The sequence below is a fragment of the Mobula birostris genome, chromosome 3 (genome assembly GCF_030028105.1).
Source record: "Mobula birostris isolate sMobBir1 chromosome 3, sMobBir1.hap1, whole genome shotgun sequence".
Taxonomy (NCBI): domain Eukaryota; kingdom Metazoa; phylum Chordata; class Chondrichthyes; order Myliobatiformes; family Myliobatidae; genus Mobula; species Mobula birostris.
The window spans coordinates 165,965,666-165,989,839 of NC_092372.1; the positions used below are offsets into that span (position 1 = coordinate 165,965,666).

A 24,174-nucleotide genomic window follows, 5' to 3' on the forward strand; every position below is an offset into this window, starting at 1 on the left:
ATGTGATCAGATCTTCACGTAAGTCCTATAATTAGGTAAAGAGAACCCAATTAAATAAATAACCTGAAAAGGATTATACATGTTCATTTATTTATTGAGAAAAATAATCCAAATTTCATGTATTTGTTGGAAGAAGTATGTGAACCTCTGGGGTAATGCCTTCTACAAAAGCTACTTGGAGTCAGGTGACCAATCAATGAGATGAGATTGGGGGTGTGGGTTGTAGAAGTGCCCTGTCCTATATATAAAAAAAAGACACACAAAGTCAGATTACTGACAGAACTTGTTCTTCTCAAGAAAGATCTGTTTCTGTGCACCATGCTTTGATCAAAACAACCTTCAGAAGACCTTAGAAGAAAAATTGTAGAGACTCATGAAGCTGGAAAAGGCTACAAAAGCATTTCTAAAGTCCTGAGTGTTCATCGGTCAATAGTGAGAGAAACTGTCTACAAATGGAGGAAACTCAGTACTGTTGCTACTTTCCTTAGGAGTGGGTATCCTGCAAAGATCTCACATAGAGCACAACATGCAATGCTGAAGGAGGCGGAAAAAAACTCAAGGGTAACAGCAAAAGACCAGCAGAAATCGCTAGAGCTTGCTAAATTCTCTGTTCATGTGTCCACTATAAGAACAACAGTGAACAAGGATGGTGTTCATGGAAGGATACCTCAGAAGAAACCATTGCTCTCCAAAAAAAGCATTGCTGCATGTCTCAAGTTTGTAAAAGATCACCTGAATGTTCTACAGTGTTTCTGGGACAATGTTCTGTGGACAGATGAGACAGAAGTTGAACATTTTGGCAGAAATGCACATTGCTATGTTTGGAGGAAAAGGGGCACTGCACACCAACACCAAAACCACATCCCAGCTGTGAAGCACGGTGGAAGGAGTATCATGGTTTGGAGCTGCTTTGCTGCCTCAGAGCCTGGACAACTTGCAGTCATTGAGGGAACAATGAATTTAAAATTGTATCAAGGCATTTTACAGGAGAATGTCAGGGTAATAGTCCATCACCTGAAGCTTAATAGAAGTTGGATAATGCAACAAGACATTGATCCAAAATAAAATAGTAAATCAACAGCAGAATAGTTTAAAAAGAAGAAAACTCATGTTTTGGAATGGCTGAGTCAAAGCCCTGACCTTCATCCTATAGAAATGTGGAAGGACCTGAAGCAAGCAGTTCATCCAACGAAGCCCACCAGCATCCCAGAGTTGAAGCAGTTTTTTAAGGAGGAATGGCCTAAAGTTCTTCCAGGACTGATCAACAGTTAGCTGGAAGTGTTTGGTTGAAGTTATTGCTGTACAAGAGGGGTCACACCAGTTAATGAAAGCAAAGGTTTGCATTATTTATTCCAACAAATACATGTAATATTAGATAATTTTTTTCAATAAATAAATGAACAAGTATAACGCTTTACAACAGGAATTCTGCAGATGCTGGAAATTCAAGCAACACACATAAAAGTTGCTGGTGAACGCAGCAGGCCAGGCAGCATCTCTAGGAAGAGGTGCAGTCGACGTTTCAGGCTGAGACCCTTCGTTAGGACTACAGACACACATAAAAGTTGCTGGTCCTGACGAAGGGTCTCGGCCTGAAACATCGACTGCACCTCTTCCTAGAGATGCTGCCTGGCCTGCTGCATTCACCAGCAACTTTTATGTGTGTTGCAAGTATAACGCTTTTGTGTTATTTACTTAATTGAGCTCTCTTTATTTAGTTTTAGGACTTGAGTGAAGATCTGATCACATTTTAGGTCATATTTATAGAACATTGAATAGTACAGCACAGTACAGGCCCTTCAGCCCACGATGTTGTGCCGACCCTCAAACCCTGCCTCCCATATAAGCTCCCTCCTTAAATTCCTCCATATACCTGTCTAGTAGTCTCTTAAACTTCACTAGTGTATCTGCCTCCACCACTGACTCGGGCAGTGCATTCCACGCACCAACCACTCTCTGAGTAAAAAACCTTCCTCTAATATCCCCCTTGAACTTCCCACCCCTTACCTTAAAGCCATGTCCTCTTGTATTGAGCAGTGGTGCCCTGTGGAAGAGGTGCTGGCTATCCACTCTATCTATTCCTCTTATTATCTTGTACACATCTATCATGTCTCCTCCCATCCTCCTTCTCTTCAAAGAGTAAAGCCCTAGCTCCCTTAATCTCTGATCATAATGCATACTCTCTAAACCAGGCAGCATCCTAGTAAGTCTCCTCTGTACCCTTTCCAATGCTTCCACATCCTTCCTATAGTGAGGCGACCAGAACTGGACACAGTACTCCAAGTGTGGCCTAACCAGAGTTTTATAGAGCTGCATCATTACATCGCGACTCTTAAACTCTATCCCTCGACTTATGAAAGCTAACACCACATAGGCTTTCTTAACTACCCTATCCACCTGTGAGGCAACTTTCAGGGATCTGTGGACATGTACCCCCAGGTCCCTCTGCTCCTCCACACTACCAAGTATCCTGCCATTTACTTTGTACTCTGCCTTGGAGTTTGTCCTTCCAAAGTGTACCACCTCACACTTCTCTGGGTTGAACTCAATCTGCCACTTCTCAACCCACTTCAGCATCCTATCAATGTCTCTCTGCAATCTTTGACAATCCTCTACACTATCTACAACACCACCAACATTTGTGTCATCTGCAAATTTGCCAACCCACCCTTCTACCCCCACATCCAGGTCGTTAATAAAAATCACAAAAAGTAGAGGTCCCAGAACAGATCCTTGTCAGACACCACTAGTCACAATCCTCCAATCTGAATGTACTCCCTCCACCACGACCCTCTGCCTTCTGCAGGCAAGCCAACTCTGAATCCACCTGGCCAAACTTCCCTGGATCCCATGCCTTCTGACTTTCTGAATAAGCCTACCGTGTGGAATCTTGTCAAATGCCTTACTAAAATCCATGTAGATCACATCCACTGCATACCCTCATCTTTTTGCCTGGTCACCTCCTCAAAGAACTCTATCAGGCTTGTTAGACATGATCTGCCCTTCACAAAGTCATGCTGACTGTCCCTGATCAGACCATGATTCTCTAAATGCCCAGAGATCCTATCTCTAAGAATCTTTTCCAACAGCTTTCGCACCACAGATGTAAGGCTCACTGGTCTATAATTACCCCGACTATCCCTACTACCTTTTTTGAACAAGGGGACAACATTCGCCTCCCTCCAATCCTCCGGTACCATTCCCGTGGACAACAAGGACATAAAGATCCTAGCCAGAGGCTCAGCAATCTCTTCCCTCACCTCGTGGAGCAGCCTGGGGAATATTCCATCCGTCCTAATGTATTTTAACAACTCCAACACCTCCTATCCCTTAATATCAACATGCTCCAGAACATCAACCTCACTCATATTGTCCTCACCATCATCAAGTTCCCTCATTGGTGAATACTGAAGAGAAGTATTCCTTGGGGACCTCGCTCACTTCCACAGCCTCCAGGCACATCTTCCCACCTTTATCTCTAATCGGTCCTACCTTCACTCCTGTCATCCTTTTGTTCTCCACAAAATTGAAGAATGCCTTTATGCAGAAGTAGAGAAAATTCTACAGGGTTTGCAAACTTTCTAGCACCACTGTACTTTGTTTGCAGTGGCTGTTGCATTCCCTCCATTACAAGCACCTCAATTTCAAATAATCAGTTGAGGTTGTTGATGGAAATTTAATGAGGCTGCCTCTTAGAAGAAAATAAGTGGAAAGATTGATCAGAATGTAAACAGGTAACTGTTTTGATAAAGGATGATGGTGAATAATAGTTGGTTTAACTACAGTAAAATCATAGTTAATGGGTGAAATTTTTAAATATAGTTGTAAAATTACTTAATGTAGAAAGAGAACAGAAAGGAAGTGAGACTGGAGATGGATGCAGGCTCTGAGAGTATGAATGGTGAGCTACAGAATGTGATTGAAAATTGCATGACCTTAAAATTCTTAACTCCTGCTCTAAATTCCTGATAGGAATGAAATTAAACAGGTATAATTACATGGACAAATTATTATGCATACCACAAAGCTAGCCTGATTTCCAAATTCTCTGTTCAGAGGTCATTAGTTCTTTATTCAAAGATGATTAGACCACTACACATCCTGGAGATAGAGTAGTTCACATATTGGACTGAATTTTTTCGTTTCGAGCATCACTTTTAGGTGGAGGACCGACTGTATTTCTGGATCTCCATACATCTTCGCATCGTTTGTTCAGTCAAACTCCTGGGATTGGAGAGCTAACTTACAATTCTCTGAATTATATGTCATGAATGACATGTATGTTGACATCTACAATAGACTATTTTACTGTTTAATATAATGGCCTGGGTTAAACAAGCACAACATTTGAGTATCCAGCTGATGTGGTAATAAGCGTAAAAGTACAACAAAGTAACTTCAGCTTAATTTATTATCGTAAAATAGAAAACAGAAATAAACCACACAAAATACTACATAGCAAGTCACAAAGATTTCAGGGCTCACAATTCTGAGTCACCACTTGATTGTTCCTGTTGTTGGGGGATCTCCGAATTCCGTCTCACTCGTGAAACCATCCCTGGGTCCTGGGCACCGATCACCAGGCAAAGTCTAACAAAACCAGGAAAAGCACCCCACTAATTATGACTTTCACAACCATAGAGAGACCCAGAAACAAACTCTTTGATCTCTTGTTTTCGTGCCATTAACTCAGCCTGGTCTCTTTGATTCAAACAACACGTGGGCACCAACAGAGTTCAGCATACCCTCAAATCAATTAGACACTTTAATGGTCACTTTTCATCTACTATTCCATTCTTTACCATTGTATTTTGGACACAATATTCCTCAGACTTGTAAAAGAACATTAAGCGAGAAACCTGAAAGCAGACACACACTAAGGAAGAATCCATCAACCTGGCTGTCAGTGACCAACAGATACTCTAACAGTCATTAACAGACCTCGTACAAACACTCTGCAAACATTGCTTACTGACAGACAGACTGACCTCACATGCTAATGGTTCAGAAAGAGTTAAATTGTCATTTTACCCTCCACACGTTCATCCAGCATTTTACAAAGTTTAATGTGACATAGTTAATTTGCTGAAGTTTGTAAGAACTGCATTCCAAAGAGTATATTTTAACCACTTTGTGGACTAATTCTGTCTTGAATCTTTTCAGTAGTTGCTTGACATGACTAACTCCTATGTTTATACAGTAAATATCTTAGCACAGGCATGATAGCAGGGTGATTGTTATCACCATTTAGAAGAGAGTTAGAACATAGTCATAATCTCTTATTTGCTTTCAGTGTCTTGGGCCTGGAAGGTGAAATACGACTAACAGTAACTAGCTGTGCCCTCCTTAGAATTTCATAACATGCCTCTTTTCTTCCACCCCCCCCCCCCCATCTTTAGGTGTGACCATTTGGGAACTAATGACATTTGGCTCTAAGCCCTATGATGGTATTCCTGCTTGTGAAATCCCAAGTATCTTGGAGAAAGGGGAACGATTGCCACAACCTCCAATCTGTACAATCGATGTATACATGATCATGGTTAAATGTAAGTTTCTTCACATGGGGATGGTTTAGTTTTATCTGGTCAGGCAGCATCTATGGAAGTGAATAAACAGTCGACTCCTGAGTTTTTCCAGCATTTTGTGTGTGCCGCTTTAGATTTCCAGCATCAGCAGACCTCCTTGTGTTTATGATTTAGTCTTATCTGGCAGCTTGTTTTAAAAAGAGGGAGGGAGATGGTAAAGTTTAAAAATGCTGGTTTCCCATTAGTGCAATATGGAAATAAACTGCTTAATCTTTAAAAAAAATACAAGCCACAAAGGTTCAAAGTTTATCTTTGCTATTTGATGAATTCACTGATTACAAGGGTTTTACGAATGATGCTCTAACTGTAATGGGAATCACAAGGCGCTTGTTCCTAATAGTTAACCAGCAAATCTCCCAGAAAATGGGTTTTTATAGAGGTGGTATAGTCCACTTCCATTTGACAGACGTTCCTTGTCCAGGCTCCCAAGTGAAAAATGGCTGTCTAGACATGGTGTTAAAAAGCGACAAAGATGTCCTGACATGGATTAATGTTTTGAAACAAGACAGTAAACATTGTTTGGTGTGCAAAGGGAGCATTGAAGAATGTATTATAGTAATATAAAAGTCTTCCTGTTAGTCCTGGTGTATGTGCCATATTTCCAATGTTTTTTGAAAAGCTATCAAGCTGTCCCAATAAATAAGTTATATTATAGTGACAGAATTACATTAGTATATTTTGTTGCATCATTTGTTTTCATAATGAAATCCCTAACTCAGCAGGATAATCATAATCCCTAGTATGTCAGTGCAGTATTAAATGCTGATAAATAAGTAATTGAAAGAATTGCTGAGCTCATGTTTGATAGTGCATTCACACATTGCCAATTAAGTATCAGAGCAAAGTGGATTTGGCTTTTGTACCAATGCTTAACTTGGGAAAAATAAATTGGGTGTGAAGGTGCAAATTGACTCCAGAACTAGGTTGTGTGAAACTAGCTCTGCCGAGGATTTAATTTCTCTGCACTCTTGTGTGAATGAGAAATAATCCTCAATGTATAGCCATCTTAATGCTTTTGATCACTCATGTAATTCCTGAAACTAAACAAAAATCCAGAATTATACAAGCTTTTAGCCTTTTTTTTACATTGGTAGGCTTGTGCTGGAAAACTAAATCTATCGCACAGAATAGCGAGCAATAATTATTAACCTTAGAAAATCCTGGAAACAGGACAGGCATCACCAGTGGAAAGAGAATCAGAATTAATATTTTAGGTTGAAGATCCTTCATCTAACAACCAGAAAAGTGAGAAACCAGCTTTAAGTTGCAGGGATGGTGGGGGATGATTGAATAAGACAAAGAGACTACCTCTGATTGGGTGAACACCAACAGAATCAACAAACTTATTCGTAACGCCAGTGATGTTGTGGGGATGGAACTGGACTCTCTGACGGTGGTGTCTGAAAAGAGGATGCTGTCCAAGTTGCATGCCATCTTGGACAATGTCTCCCATCCACTACATAATGTACTGGTTGGGCACAGGAGTACATTCAGCCAGAGACTCATTCCACTGAGATGCAACACAGAGCGTCATAGGAAGTCATTCCTGCCTGTGGCCATCAAACTTTACAACTCCTCCCTTGGAGAGTCAGACACCCTGACCCAATAGGCTGGTCCTGGACTTATTTCCTGGCATAATTTACATATTACTATTTAACTATTTATGGTTTTTTTACTATTTAATTACTTATGGTGCAACTGTAATGAAAACCAATTTCCCCCAGGATCAATAAAGTATGACTAAACGACTAAAATTGTTTACTTGTGCATAGTCCAGAAGTTCTATTCAATAAAATTTGGTCATAAGATAAGAATATGTACCTCAATCAGTAGTTTCAGAATTAAAATTTTCCTTAATTATTTCTGTGAATTAGGTTGGATGATTGATGCAGAAAGTCGACCTAGATTCCGAGAGCTGACGTCTGAATTCTCCCGGATGGCCCGGGATCCACAACGTTACCTTGTAATTCAGGTAATGCACTTTTAAACCAGAGAGGTCTGACAGAACAAACAATAGTAATCACATTGGTTTAAAAGAGTATAGTGAATTCCTATGTTTTAAACAGATTTCAAGAAGTGAGCTATTTGCACATGCTAACAAAGAGACAAGTAGGTTCTAGTCATCAACAACGTTTTTAAAAGTTAAATGAGACCTTTGTGGAAGAATTTTTCTATGGACATTACAATTCATAAAGAGTATGAATTGAATTGTGTTTCTATCTTGATAATTTATTGCTACATTAACATGTTGGAATATACATATAAAATAATGAATTACCCTTTAAACTCTCTAAAATGGTCCAAAGAAAACTATGCAACACACACAAAATGCTGGAAGAGGAACTCAGGCATTTTATATGTGTTGTTTGGGTTTCCAGCATCTACAGATTTTCTCTTGTTTGCCACAGAAAACCAAGTTGTTCAGACTTTGTCTGCAAATTATGAATTATCCACTCATGCTAACAAAATAATATTAGATGTCATCTGCAATAATGTTGTGGTTTTCAGAGAAATGTAGAAAAGTGGAGTGTGGAGTAATATCTTTTATGGAAAAATAGTGTCATAGAAAACACTTAATTTTCAACTATTCTCAAAAACGGATATTCAGATATAGATAATAGAAGTTACGAACTTCTAACCTTTTTTGATCTTAGATTATGGTTAATTATCATGGTTCCTTGCACATTTTAACCTTGGTTAGGAAAATGTTTTTAATTATGTTATTGGTCTATTAGGGTGATGATCGCATGTACCTGCCAAGTCCAAGTGACTCAAAATTTTACCGCACCGTAATAGAGGAAGAAGATATGGAAGATATTGTGGATGCCGATGAATATCTTGTTCCTCACGCAGGTTTCTTCAACAGTCCTTCCACATCAAGGACACCCTTATGTACATCAGTGGTGAGTTTTGCAATTCATGGATGAAGTTTCACAGATCTCTTACACGCATCACTTTTGCCCATAATTTATTGCCAAAAGAAGCACATCTTAAAGCAAACCTTAAAACCATTGCTTTTTTCGGTGAAAATATTTTATGTAAGTCCACCTGAATGTTGTTGTAAAATGTAATGACCCAGATTCGCTATGCAGACATCCAAAGAGAAGTAGCAATTATCTGGTCCAGATCTGCAGGTGTCAACTTGAACTTTGTGAATGGAAATGCTGTCACATGAGGGGGCATAATCAAGCCCTGCACCCTAACAGCTGAGTAAAATATCTTCGATCAATGCCATGCATCCTAGCTTAGTTGGATGCCATAACTGTCAAACATTTGAACAATTAAGACTTGCAATTTTTAGGCTGAGCAAACTCTGGCTCCCATTGGCATGTTCGATGATTGTTGACCAGAGTGCCTCAACTTTCTGCCCTATGGGTATCTTTAATGTGAACTTGCTCCGTCAAATATTGATAGAACATAGAAAAGTAAGAACGTAAACAGCCCCAGTCTGTGCCGAACATGATGTCAAATTAATCTAAATTGCTTCTGCTGCATATGATCCGTATACTTTCTTTTCCCTGCATATTTTACCTAAAAGTATCACAAGTACCACTCTAGTATCTGCTTCCACCATTATCCCAGCAGCCTATTTCAGGAACCTACTACTGTCTCTGTACATTTTTTAAAAATCTCCTTTAAACTTCTCCCCCACCACCTCTCATTTTAAAAATATTTGTGTTTGTGCACTGGGAAAAAGACTGTGACAGTCTACCCAAGCTGCACCTCTCATAATTTTATAAACTTCTCCCATCTCTTCAACACTTGTTTGTAGACTGTGCCTACTAATCCAGGCAACATCCTGGTAAAACTCTTCTGTACTCTAAAACTCTAAAGACTCCTTGCTGTAATGGCACAGAAAGTTCAAACTACAATTTATTATCAAAGTATGTACTTCTTACCACATACTACTTTGAGATTCATTACCCTGCAGGTATTTACAGGAAAACAGAAATACCATGGAATATTACAAAAATACGTATTCAAAGAATGAAAAACAATGTGCAGAAGTCAAATTATGCAAATAAAAATAATACTGAGAGCACAAGTTATAGAGAGTTCTTGAAAGTGAGTCTGTAAGTCGTACAATCAGCTCAGATTCATGGTAAATAAAGTTACCCACGCAAGTTCCAAAGCCTGGTAGTTGTGGGGTAATAACTGTTCCTAAATCTGATGGTGTGGGACAGTTACTGGATGGTGGGGGTCCTTGATGATGGATGCTGCTTCTTTGGAACAGTGCTCCATGTAAATGTATTCAGTGGTGGATAGGGCTTTGCCTGTGAAGGACTTGGACCTTCTATCACCTTTTCCATTCCTGTGCATTGGTGTTTCCACATCAGACCGTGATGCAACCAGTTAGTTTACTCTTCCCTGTGCATCTTTAAGAGTTTGTCACAGTTTTGGTGACTTGCCTGATCTGTGCAAACTTCTAAGAAATTAGATGTGCTGTTGTGCTTTCATTTTGGTGACGCTTATGTGCTGGTCCCCCAGAACAGATCTTCGGATGTGTTAATGCCAAGGATTTTAAAGTTACTGGCCCTCTCCACCTCCATTTCCCCAATGAGGATTGGCTCATGGACATCCAGATTCTTCCTCCTGTGGTAGATAATCAGCTGTTTGGTTTTGCAGATGTAGTTACTATTGTGCTAACACTCAATGAGATTTTCTATCTCCCTCCTACATGCTGATTAACCTTTGATTCAGCCAACAACAATGGGGCCATCAGCGAGCTTAAATATGGCATTGGAACTATACTTAGGCACACAGTCATAAGTATAAATGCAGTACAGTGGAATCCAGTTGGTTAATTAGGTTAATGGTTTACCTGGGGCAACTCTTAAAGAACAACAACTAATCAAGAGAATAGCCAGATTTCCTTTGTTTATTGGACACCGTGCCACTTAATTGGGGCAGGAGATTGTTGCTTAACAGTTTCTAACTGGTGTCAGCTGTGTTTTTTTACGTGGCTATTGGGTACAACACAGCACTTCAACGAATAGTTTTTAAGTATCATCAGTTTTGCCAATGTGTCACTGATAGTTGGTGAGAAATACGCAGGAAGACAATCCAGAACTGTCTTGCTCACTGGGGTTTCAAATGTTCAGGCTTGGAGATGCCTGAAAAGGCCAGGAGTGAAAATGAAATGATTTCACTACTTCAAGTTAAGAACTATGAAGAATTTGAAGGTAACAGCAATCTCCTTGAATGTTACACTGACAATGAAGATTTCGAGGACACAATCAAAAGAATTGTGCAAAGGAAGTCTCTCCTCTGCACTAGCTGTTTGCACTGATCTTGCTCATTCACAGTCAAACAAATGCAATGTGGAAGAATTCCTCCATCAATAAGTGTTAGGGACTAATCCAGTTTTATAGTACTGCAATAGTATTGGTAGTATTCTAATTTGTTCTGTATTTTATTTAAATACATAATTTGTTACTCAGTTTGTCTTATACCATTTTTTTTTAAACTATTTTCATGAAACCTTGGCTAATTGGGGCAGCTGCTTTTTTCGACCAAAATGTACTGGTTCTGATGTGCCCCAATTATCCAGAATCCACTGTACTCCAAGTGTGGCCTAACTTGGAGTATGTAAGTGCTCCATACTGCACCTGTGTAAGTACCTAACCTACATAGGTGCAGCATGACTTCATTATACTCATTTCCAGTGAAGGCAAGCATGCCTTATGCCTTCTGTACTTCCTGCTTCACCCCCATTCCAACTCACCATCCCAAACTCAGTTATCCTTGGATTACTTTTAGTGCCCTACCTCAGCAAGAACAACATCAGAAGGATGAGGAGAATAAATGAGTGTTTTAAAACATGATGCTGGAGGATTTCAGATATTCGAGGTATTGATACTTTTCCAGTCCTGGGTACATTTCAACAGGACCAAAGATCTTGAGATGCAAAAGAGGACGGAGGCAAAACGTGTGAGAATATTAGCTAGCACTAAGAAAAAGGTATCATATTAGCTGAGAGAGACAGGAGGGACTTTGAGGACTACAAAGGAAGATTCAGTATGTAAACACAAGTACATTGAGTAAAGCTGGTGTGCTACATACATCTTTTGCATGGAAATATTCTGCACTGGCAATAACAGAAACATGGTGAGGTCTGTGCACTATTCACCAATGCACGCAAAGTTTTTAGAAAAGATAGGAAAACGAGAGTTCTGGCATAGAGTAGGGAAGGCACTATAGTGTTGGGAAAAGTGATGCCAATGGAGAGGCAAGGCAGGGCCGGAGCCCATCAGTTTAGAGTTGAGATCGAGATTACAATCATAAACCCAAGAGATTCTGCAGATGCTGGAAATTCAGAGCAACACACATAGAGTGCTGGAGGAACTCAGATCATGCAGCATCAATGGAAATCAGTAAACCGTTGTTGTTTTAGTCCGAGACCCTTCTTCCCACCCTTTGCAGTCCTGAGGAAGTCAGAGCGAAGCAGTGGAGGAGGGGAAGGAGGACAGGCTCGAAGGTAATAGGTAAAGCCAGGTGGGTGGGGAAAGGGGGGATGAAGTAAGAAGCTGGGAGGTGATAGGTGGAAAAGGTTGTGACTGTGCTACAAGTCTATTCTATGGGCCTTTGAGTAGTGTGAGGGATGCAGATGTGCTAACCTGTAGCAAAATTACAAAGATGAGCAAGGTCAACTTAATAGTGAAAACTAATGGATGTAACTACACAACGATCAAATATGGTAGAAGGGGGGAAGCACCAAACTATGTTCAAGAGCACTTCCTCGACCTGTTCTCAATTCAATCAGGAAGAAAGCACAGTTGGAGAATAAGGTGGGCCAAATGCCCATGTGAGTGTGAAGTATTTCATTCAAGTGGTTTTGATATTGGACTGCAGAGTAAATGTAAAAATGTTTTAGTGTTACCAAATTAATTATTTCAAGCCAGTTAACACAATGGAACATATAAGTCATGTAGCAGATGGAATTTGATATGGAATTGCAATGTTATGCATTTTAGCAGAAAAGATTTAGTGAGGCAATACAGACCAAATGATGCAGATCCAAAGGATATGTCAGAACACAGGTACAGTACATATGGGTTCAAAACTATGAATCTAAGAAGCTGGCAGGATATTGAGAGATTAGTTAGTGAAGGATAGGAAAATTGGGGCTTCATAAATAGAGACCATGATTACAAAAGCCCTGGTTCAGCTACAATTTGAGTATTATGTCATGTTCTGGTCACTGTGCTTGAGGAAGAATGTGAAACTTCTTGAAAGGTTGCAAGGAACAATCTTGGGGATATTACAGTAACAGCTCAGTTAGGTTGCAGAAGCTGGAGTTATGTTTCTTGGAGCAAAGAAGGCTGAGGAGAAGTTTGATAAAGGTGCACAAGATTATAACATGTTTAAACCAGTAAACAAAAGAAAGCTGTAGTCATTAACTATCGGTACAAGGATAAAGGAAACAGAAGGTCTTGGGTTGGGGGTATGGGGAGAGATGGAAGGTAGCACAGGGGTGCACAAGGAATTATCATGACTTCAGAATTGCTGCTTTTGTGTTTGGTGGATACAGCAATGATCAAAGACTTCAAAAGGAAATGAGAGTTGCATACTTTGATAATAAAATGAACCTTTGAAATAAACTTGCAGAGTTGTAGTAGTAGTGCACAGAAACGGTACTGACTAGGTTATTTCACACAGAACTGACCAATTTAAAGAGCTAAATGACCTGTGTCAGTATTATTCTCCAATGCTCAGGCTATTGTTTATTTCTGTAATATTAACCCCATATTGACCTTTGATGCCTTCAAACTAAATAAATAACTTGTATCTTAAGACTTTTGAAACGGGGCCATTTCTTCAATATTATAATTAATATTCTGTGAGTAAAGCCACAGCTAATTGCTACATTTGCCTTTCTTCTACTTAACGTAAGAAAAAGGAGCAGAAGTAGGCCATCTGGCCCATTGAGTCTTGCTCCCTATTCAATCAGACCTTGGCTAATCTGGCCATGGATTCAGCTCCACCTGCCTGCCTTTTCCCCATTATCTTTAGTTTCTCTACTATGCAAAAATCTGACTGTGTCTTAAATATATTCAATGAGGTGGCCTCTACTGCTTCCCTGGGGGAGAATTCCACAAATTCACTATTCTCTGGGAAAAGCAGTTTCACCTCATCTCCATCTTAAATCTGTTCCACTGAATCTGATGCTATGTCCCCTCGTTCTATTCTCAACTAACAGTGGAAACAATTTTCCTACCTCTATCTTATCTATCCTTTTCATAATCTTATGTTTTTAACAGACACTTTCATTCTTCTGAGTTCCAGCATGTGTTGTCCCAGGGGACTCAATCTCTCCATTTAGGCTAACAGCACCCCCCCCCCCAAATCTTCCAGTGCCTCATGATTCTTAGTACCTTTGTATTATTGAACTTTTAGTTTGACCTCTTCCTCTGTGTAATTAATTATCCAAGCTGTCTCTCCCCACCCTTACCGTCTTTGGTTTTAAATGGGAACATACTTTAGTTGAGCACAATGAAAAATCTCTTTCCACTCCTCCACTGCAGCACGATACAGCCTGTGCTCCCAGTTTACTCTAGCCAGCTCCTCCTCCACCCTCTTGTAGCCTCCCTTGTGTAGGCACAATACCCTGGTTTTAACCTATTGCACTCTCCATTTGTATGAAAAATTCGATTATACTCTGATCACTCTTTCCAAGGGGATCCCTAAATACAAGATTCTACCTATCTCGTAGCACAGATGAAGTGTCCTCAAAGTAATGGTAGTCCTTTTAGAATCTAATAATTTGTGTATCTTTTGCATTTGACTTTTCTATATTGCACTATCACTTTTCTCTAACTTTTGCTTCGGTCTCTGCATTGCTTCCCTCTGTTTTTTCTGCATGGATTCACTTTCCCCCGCCATATTAGCTTAAGCCCTTCGCAATAGAGTAGCAAACAGTCTTCCGAAGACGTTGATCCCAGTCCTGCACAGGTGTAGACTGTCTGGTTTGCACTGAGCCCACATCCTAGAACTTGCCTGAATGCCCCAGGAATCTGAAACCCTCCCTCCTGTATCAGTGCTTAAGCAATATATTCATCCGAACTCTGCAATCCTGAATTATTAACTTTGATGCGCTACTTGTTTATTTATCTCCTAGCTTCCTAAATTTGGTCTGTAGGATCCCATCCCACCTTGTTCCTATATCGTTTTACCTACATGCACCACAACAGCTGGCTGTTCGCCCTCCCATTTCAGAATGCCCTGCAGCCACTCGAGACATCCCTGACCCGTTACATGCAGGGGTCATCACAGCAACGAAGTTTGCAGCCACACAAGCTCCTGTCTGTTCCCCTTACCATGGAATCTCCTGCCACGATAGCTCTGTCTCTCTTTTTCCGGCCCTCCTGTGCAGCACAGTCACTCAGGGTGATCTTGGTTACTGCTGCCCCTCACTGTGCATCTGTTTTGGAGGGAGACATGATCAGAGGTCCCCTTCACTACCTTCCCGCCACTACTCTGCCTATGTGACCCATTCCCCATCTCTCCTTAGGCCCTTAGATGGCAATTTGACCAACTCATTAAACCTATTATCCATACATTATCAGCATCATGGATGCTTCAAATTGAATTCATTCACAGCTCTGGTGCTGTCATGTGGTCTATCAGGAACTGCAACTGGGCACACGGGAAATTGGTTCAAAGGGTAAACAGTCTGTTTACCCTCTGATCAAATAGTCCAAAGACATGGTGAATATCTGTCAGTACCAGGGTGCTCAAAGCCTGTGCCCCTCAGCTATGTGGAGTACTTCGCCATGTCTTCAACCTGAGCCTGAGGCTCTGGAGGGTTCCTGTGCTGTGGAAGACGTCCTGCCTCGAGATTGTGCCGAAGACGCCGCGCCCCAGCGGCCTCAATGACTACATACCGGTGGCATTGACCTCCCACATCATGAAGACCCTGGAGAGACTTGTTCTGGAGCTGCTCTGGCCTATGGTCAGGCCACACTTAGATCCCCTCCAGTTCGCCTACCAGCCCCGACTAGGAGTTGAGGATGCCATAGTCTACCTGCTGAACCATGTCTACACCCACCTGGACAAGCCAGCGAGCACTGTGAGGGTCATGTTTTTTGACTTCTCCAGTGCGTTCAACACCATCCGCCCTGCTCTGCTGGGGGAGAAGCTAACAGCGATGCAGGTGGATGCTTCCCTGGTGTCATGGATTCTTGATTACCTGACTGGCAGACCACAGTACATGTGCTTGCAACACTGTGGTGTGTCCGACAGAGCGATCAGCAGCACTGGGGCTCCACAGGGAACTGTCTTGTCTCCCTTTCTCTTCACCATTTACACCTCGGACTTCAACCACTGCACAGAGTCTTGTCATCGTCAGAAGTTTTCTGATGACTCTGCCATAGTTGGATGCATCAGCAAGGGAGATGAGGCCTAGTACAGGGCTACGGTAGGAAACTTTGTCACATGGTGTGAGCAGAATTATCTGCAGTTTAATGTGAAAAAGACTAAGGAGCTGGTGGTAGACCTGAGAAGAGCTAAGGTACCGGTGACCCCTGTTTCCATCCAGGGGGCCAGTGTGGACATGGTGGAGGATTACAAATACCTGGGGATATGAATTGACAATAAACTGGACTGGTCAAAGAACACTGAGGCTCTCTACAAGAAGGGTCAGAGCCGTCTCTATTTCCTGAGGAGACTAAGGTCCTTTAACATCTGCCGGACGATGCTGAGGATGTTCTACGAGTCTGTGGTGGCCAGTGCTATCATGTTTGCTGTTGTGTGCTGGGGCAGCAGGCTGAGGGTAGCAGACACCAACAGAATCAAGAAACTCATTCGTAAGGCCAGTGATGTTGTGGGGATGGAACTGGCCTCTCTGACGGTGGTGTCTGAAAAGAGGATGCTGTCTGAGTTGCATGCCATCTTGGTCAATGTTTCCCATCCACTACATAATGTACTGGGTGGGCACAGGAGTACATTCAGCCAGAAACTCATTCCACCGAGATGCAGCACGGAGCGTCATAGGAAGTCATTCATGCCTGTGGCCATCAGACTTTACAACTCCTCCCTTGGAGGGTCAGACACCCTGAGCCAATAGGCTGGTCCTGGACTTATTTCATAATTTACTGGCATAATTACATATTACTATCTAACTATTTATGGTTCTATTACTATTTATTATTTATGGTGCAACTGTAACGAAAACCAATTTCCCCCGGGATCAATAAAGTATGACTATTATTCACTAATCGTTACCTTTTCAATCTGTGGTATCCCATAATTCTTAGAATTAATGTAGAAAAGAGCTTGATGGTTTTGCGATAACATTTATTATTTATGCTTTGTAGCACATTGTATATTAAATATTAAAAATGAACATCAAATATCGGAATATGATAAGCCTGGCTTAGATTGATGAAGAATATGAATGTCTCGAACATAAAGGTTAAACATAGATTGTAGCGCCATGAATTCAGGTTTCATATGGTGGTCACTATTATAATTTCAGGCATTCATAATCCAGGACATCATGACGTGCTATTAATGCTGTTTTGATTAATCACATTATTTCAGCCAACAAAAACAGAATCCCATTTTAGCAAACACCAGTAAACAAAATATTGCATCAGGAGCTTTAAATGGATTGCTTTTCAGTTGGATGTTTTGTCAAAGTTTCTTCCAGTCATTTCCATCTGTTTTTTTTCCCACTAGAGTATGACAAGCAACAATTCATCAACTTTGATTAATAGAAATGGAGTAAGTAGAAAAGTCAAATTATGCCTTTAATTTCCTGTACTCTGTGGCAATTACTGCCACTGATTAGAAATAAACTAATTAAGCAGTAGTTGTATTTTGTTAAGTCAATAGAAATGTTCATGATCTTGTAGTCTGGCAACGTTCAGTATTTAACCAGGCTTTTGTCATTTTAGGCAGATTGAGAATGAAAGGCAATGACATATTTTTGTTCTTAATGGGAAAGCAGTTTAGCACTTTCTTACAATGTTGACAAGTTATTTATTTTGAATATTTATTGCAAGATCATATGTTAAGAGATGTGTTATATAATTATTTAAAATCAGGAGGGAGACTAAAGTAAAAGTATAATCATTTTATTTATAACATTTAATTGTTGGGTGGTGGCTGTTGGGGGTGTGGTTGGGTTAGATAATTGAATTGAATTATCCTTAATCATCAATTGAAGGCCTTGCATGCTAATAATTGAATTATTACTTACATCCTTCATATACATGAGTAAAGAACTTTGCATTACATCATCTAAATATGCAATTTATAGTAATTTATAATAAATAGTATGTACAACAGGATAGTCAATATAGCATAGGAATACAGTTGTGTCGGCATGAGTTAAGCAGTCTGATGGCCTGGTGGAAGAAGCTGTCCCGGAGCCTGTTGGTCCTGGCTTTTATGCAGTGGTACCATTTCCTGGATGGTAGCAGCTGGAGCAGTTTGTGGTTGGGGTGCTGGGTCCCCAATAATCCTTCGGGCCCATTTTACACACCTGTCTTTGCAAATGCCCTGAATTGTGGGAAGTTCACATCTACAGATGCGCTGGGCTGTCCGTACCACTCTCTGCAGAGTTCTGCAATTGAGGGAAGTACAGTTCCCACATCAGGCAGTGATTCAGTCAGTCAGGATGCTCTCAATTGTGCCCCTATAGAAAGTTCTTAGGATTTAGGGACCTATACCAAACTTCTTCAACTGTCTGAGGTGAAAGAGGCGTTGTTGTGCTTTTTTCACCACACAGCCAGTATGTACAGACCACATGAAATCCTCAGTGATGTTTTTGCTGAGGAATTTAATGCTGTTCACCCTCTCAATCCCAGATCCATTGATGTCAATAGTGGTTAGCCTGTCTCCATTCCTCCTGAAGTCCACAACCAGCTACTTTGTTGTTGAGACATTGAGGATGAGGTTCTTTCTTGACAACACTGTGTTAGGGTGGTGACCTCTTCTCTGTAGGCTGCCTCATTATTATTTCAGATTAGGCCAATCAGTGTAGGGTCATCAGCAAATTTAATTAGCAGATTGGAGCCATGGGTGGCGACACAGTCATAGGTATACAAGGAGTAAAGGAGGGGGTTTCGTAAAGGACGGTCTTATAACCATAAGACCATAAGGTATAGAAGCAGATTTGGGCCACTTAACCCATTGAGTCTGCTCCACCATTTCATCATAGCTGATTCATTTTATCTCTCAACCCCAATCTCCTGCCTTCTCCACATATCCCTTCGTGACCTGACTAATCAAGAATCTATCAACCTCTGCCTTAAATATACCCAATGTCTTGGCCTCCACAGCCGCCTGCGGCAACAGATTCCACAGATTCACCACTCCCTGGCTAAAGAAATTCCTCCTTATCTCCGTCTAAAAGGACACCCCTCTATTCTGAGGCTGTATCCTCTGGTCTTCGCCTCTCCCACCACATCCCCTTTATATCCACTCCATCGAGGCCTTTTAACATGCAATAGGTTTCAATGAGGTTACCTCTCATTCTTCTGAATTTCAGTGAGTAGAGGCCCAGAGCCATCAAACACTCCTCATATGACAAGCCTTTCAATCCTCGAATCATTTTCATGAACCTCTTTTGAACCCTCTCCAGATTCAGCACATCCTTTCTAAGATAAGTGGTCCAAAATTGCTCACCATACTCCAGGTGAGGCCTCACCAGTGCCTTATAAAGTCTCAACATTATATCTTTGCCCTTATACTCTCGTCCTCTGGAAATGAATGCTAACATTGCATATGCCACGTTCACCACCGACGCAACCTGCAAATTAACCTTTAGGAAATCCTGCATGAGGACTCGCAAGTCCTTTTGCAACTCAAAGTTTTGAAAATTTTCTCCATTTAGAAAATGGTCTACCCCTTTATTTTTTCTTCTGAAGTGGCAAAGCCAATAATATTGCAGAGAATACCAGAATAATATCAATGAAGATACCATGGATGCTTGTAAGCAATGGTTTAGAAGTATCGCTCAGCTATGCTGGATTCTTTTTGACACTTGTAGTCTTCATTGTTGGCTTTTGAGGAAAAAAACTTGGAAGTTGCATTATAATTTTATGTAGCTTTTTCAAAAAAGAAGCTGCAAATCATAGTGTTGCTTCCTGCCTGCAACACATCTGGAATATTGAATCAACTACTCTATCAAATGTTCATTATTTTTAATTGTACAGCATCAAGGAATTCCTAAGAGAGAAGACAGTTCAACATTACGCTATAGTTCCGATCCAACAGTTCTTCTTGATGACGATGACATAAATGGATGTTTCCAACCAGCCCCAGGTACCTGCACCTAATTCAGTAACTTTGTTACCTTAACAGCTTGAACTGTGAGGTAAAAATTGTTCTTTTTCCCCTCTTAATTAGGAGATGAAAGGTGAGAACATGAGAAATTGTAAAATTCTTGGGGAGTTTAGCTAAACCCTTTAGCATTCCCAGAGAGCCACAGCCCAGAGACATAGTCATTAGTGTTAGGACAGAGATCAATTTAGTATTCTTTACTCTAGAATACTGTGAATGTTCAAACAGTAATCAAGATTAAGATTCAAATTCTTTTGTCACTCAATGAATCAAGGCACTCTTCCTTTGTGTATTTTTGTAATTAATGAGTCAATCACTTGAGTAGAGAATACCTCAGTTAAGTAAATCATCAAGGTGTGATTTAATTTTTTTTATTTGTATCCTCGTTGTAAATGTGAGTTTTTAACTTAATGTATCTAATTTGCAGAATATGAAAATTATCTGTGAATTTTCTCCCAAATCTTCTGTGCATAAGTTTAACATTATTTTGTTTCCTTTTTACAGAATATATTAACCAAATTCAAAATAAGCCGCTTCCAAATCATTTGATAAGCCCTATCTCTGATATGGAAAACCCAGGTTACCAGGAACTTTTTGTCCCCCTCATCAAGAATGGCAGAGGTGACTCTCAGTATTTAAATTCATTCACTAATGCAGTGGAGAATCCAGAGTATGTGAGTGCTTCCAAACCCATCAACAAAGCAGGTCTGGACCATCCCAATCACTGGGACCAGACAGTGCTTCCCAGTGTCAGCTTGGACAATCCTGAATACCAGGAGGATCTCGTTTCTAAACACACAAAAGTGAACGGTCATGTTGAAGTGACAGCTGAGAATCCAGAGTATCTTGGTGTTGTAGCGCCACCCAGAGGTCAAAAAAGCACTACAGTATGATACAGGCAAGCAGACCTTTACACACAACCTGGTGTCCAAACCCTGCTGGTGAATTTTAAGTGCAGCTATGCTGTGGTACTGATAATGGACATTTCCATAGGGCAATGGAAAAGCAACAAATGTGAATATTTTCTCCTAAAATAAGCATTAGGATAGTACTGGTGATGGAGCTTTACCCTGACACTTTAAATTAGGTTTATAAAACCTAGAAAGGAAATAGATGTAGTTTTTTTTTTCCCCAGTGGCATTCCATATTTCTTTTAAACATTAAATTGCATACTTGTTATGTGTAGATAATGGCTAAAGTTTGTGTCATAGCCAATTTTTCAGACACTGTCTTTAGGTCTTGTTTCAATACCACCTTCATATAGCTAAAAACATTCTTCCCTCCACAGGACTTGCATATTCATAAATAAAAATAAATATGCAAGTAGTTTTACTTTTAAAATGTTTGTTAATACTTCAGAGAATATATTAAATGCAGTAAAGTAATACGAAGGGTGATTGATAAGTTGGTGGCCTAAGGTAGAAGGAGTCAATTTTAGAAAACCTAGCATATTTATTTTTCAACATAGTCCCCTCCTACATTTACACACTTAGTCCAGCAGTCGTGGAGCATACGGATCCCTTCTTTGTAGAAGTGGTCCACAGCAGGGGTGATTGATAAGTTTGTGGCTGAAAGTAGGAAGAGATCAGTTATTAGCTTCAAGCTTTCTGCATTTTCACTCAAGAGTTGGACTGCACGTGCATGTAATGAGAGCATCTTGGGCCTCCAGGTGGTACACAGCAGGGGTGATTGATAAGTGCGTGGCCTAAGCATGTGCAGTTCAACTCTGAGTGAAAATGCTGAAAGTTTGAAGTTAATATCTCATCTCCTTCTACCTTAGGCCATGAACTTATCAATCACCTCTGCTGTGGACCACTTCTGGAGATCCAAGCACCGACTTCTACAAGGAAGGGATCTGTATGCTCCACGACCACTGGACTAAGTGTGTAAATGTAGGAAAAATCAATGTGCTAGGTTTTCTAAAATTGACTGCTTCTACTTTAGGCCACGAACTTACCCTTTGTCTGAGCAACTCTGTGGAATGAGTACTAATATCCAGGTAAAGTGGACTCTGAAATCTCAACTATTCTTGTGTGAACTGGGAATATGATTAAAATATGGAGTAAGGTTAGCACAAGTTTTGTATTTCTCAAGAATATCTCCTGAGCATATGAAAAACTTGCCTTCTGATGATTTGAACACTGCATCTTCAAACTCATTAATTATTTACTCTCAAGTAATTCATCAAGAAGTAAATGAGCAATTCACTTGTACAAAATGCTGGAGGAACTTGGCAGGTCAGGCGGGTTCTACAGTATGGAGAGGAATAAAGAGTCTTTGTTTCAGGTTGAAACCCTTCACTTAGTTCTATTTGCTTTATGCAAAGTAGTTCAAATTTTACCTGTGAATGTAACTAAGTCCAGTATTAATTTAGACATCTTATTTTAGCTCTTCATTCTCTTATGCCCACATCCTTTGTCTTGTAAAACAAATAACAGAACTGTTCTTGTATCATGCTGTTTGGCTTTGTTGTTCCTCTCCATGCCTTGTGGCAACCTTGCCATTTCTTTAGCCTTTATCCGGGGTTTTTTTTATGAGGACGAGTTGCTAGGTCAACACTCAGCCCAGCACGGATGGAACGCATGCAAGGAGCCCGTCGGATTCAAACCCAGGACCACTCACCTCAAAGTCCGGTGCTGATGCCACTACACCTCCGGCTGGCTTAATCTGTATTTAGGACCCTCATATTTGCTTCTTGCCGTTCTTCATACAAGGTTATGATCAAAATAGCTGAAATTCATGAAATCAAATGATTCTTTTAAAAACTGAAACTAAATAAACACTAAATACTGAAACACTCGGCTGTTCAGGCAGCATCTGTTAGAGAGGAATAGAGTATATGGTTAATATTTCACTTCGCTCACTTTGGCTGCTGTATTTTTAGGTCTCGTTAACTCAATTTAAATTCCACAGATGCTGCTTTGGGAGTTAAACCCTTGGTCCACTATAAAGTTATTCTACTCCTAGCATTGACATTGCTCCTTGCAAAGGAGGTGTTCCACACTCCTTAGTCACAGCTGCAAGGTCTCATAAAATCTTTAAAGTATGACTGAAATTGGAACTGCTTTGTGTTCCATCTCTCTGTTTAACTGGGACTCATCACTTAACAATAACAATGCACTACTCAAAGGTGAACTTTCCTCTGCACCTGCTCTACCTTCTGACATTATTCTCAATGAATTCCTAATGACGGTCATTATGCAATACTTGTTTGTGTTGATCAATTTGATAGTGCTGAGGTAATATTTATGAAATATGGAAGATGGCTGAGTTATCTGGATGAAGGATTATGGAAATTAAGCAATGTGTTTTCCAACAATGTGGATTGTATCCCTTTTTTTTAATTGTGTAGATTTTGCAGACAAATGTTGCTGAGATTTAATAATTTTGGAAAACAAATGAATTGTTGAAGCACTATTTGTATAGAAGTGAAATCCAGTCTTTTATATGGTGTATTGATAAAAATTTAAATCATTATATGCTTATATGTATATAAGAGTCCAGAAACATAACAATGGAATGTATGCTACATAATGGACATTTTTAATTAATTGTTAAATATTTTGATTGTTTCTTCAAGATGAGATGAGCATTTTAAGATTTTATGCACATTAACTTCTTGGAGATTTATGAATGTTTCATTTGTTTTACCTAAAGTTTTTTGACTTCTCGCTTAAAGCGATAGGTTGCCCTCGTCTCTCTGTGGTCAAACATCATGAATCACTGCCAATCCATTCCTTAACATCAGTCTGCTCATTCTTACAGCTGTTTATGGTTGCTGTACACAAATGGACACAGCAATCCTTACTACAGTAAGTGTACTTCAAAAATATTCCCTTTGGAATTTTGAAGTGACTCTATCATTGTTAAAGGCATTACATAGATGTGTCTTTCTTTTCCTAACTTTTTAAAAAAAACATTTTGCAAGCTTTTGGCATAACAAAACACACACTACATTCTGTACTTAAGTGTCAGTTACAATTTTGTATTTGAATATTTTACAAATTTTGCTTTCTTTTCCATGAAAATATAAAACCACTGATGCATGATACTTTACTGAAATAAAATATTTGTGAAACATTGTGGGTTTGGCTTGGTTTGATATTATATGATGTTAGTGTTGAACTTTGTAAGGATTTTCATGGCTAAAAGACCACTTAGCTTTTAATTACAAAATGTCTTGCACAGACAGATAAAGAAGAAAGCTAATGATGTGTTAAATCATGACTGATTTTATATTTTCTTAGTGTAGAATTGGAATGGTTTATTATGTCACATGTAAATACAGTAAAAAAAAAGC

At 40.0% G+C, this 24,174-nt stretch overlaps 1 protein-coding gene across 3 annotated transcripts in view; it reads left to right on the forward strand.

The window, feature by feature from the left end:
* egfra (epidermal growth factor receptor a (erythroblastic leukemia viral (v-erb-b) oncogene homolog, avian)) overlaps positions 1 to 23,945 on the forward strand; it is a 288,862-nt gene extending 264,917 nt beyond the window's left edge. For all 3 annotated transcript variants that reach the window (XM_072253612.1, XM_072253613.1, XM_072253614.1), the window contains 6 exons: positions 5,400 to 5,546; positions 7,460 to 7,557; positions 8,321 to 8,488; positions 17,265 to 17,309; positions 19,748 to 19,856; positions 20,379 to 23,945. In XM_072253612.1, coding sequence (XP_072109713.1) covers positions 5,400 to 5,546; positions 7,460 to 7,557; positions 8,321 to 8,488; positions 17,265 to 17,309; positions 19,748 to 19,856; positions 20,379 to 20,767 — 956 coding nt within the window. In that variant the 3' untranslated portion in view covers positions 20,768 to 23,945. The remainder of the gene's footprint in view (positions 1 to 5,399; positions 5,547 to 7,459; positions 7,558 to 8,320; positions 8,489 to 17,264; positions 17,310 to 19,747; positions 19,857 to 20,378) is intronic.
* The last annotated feature ends 229 nt before the right edge of the window (positions 23,946 to 24,174 follow it).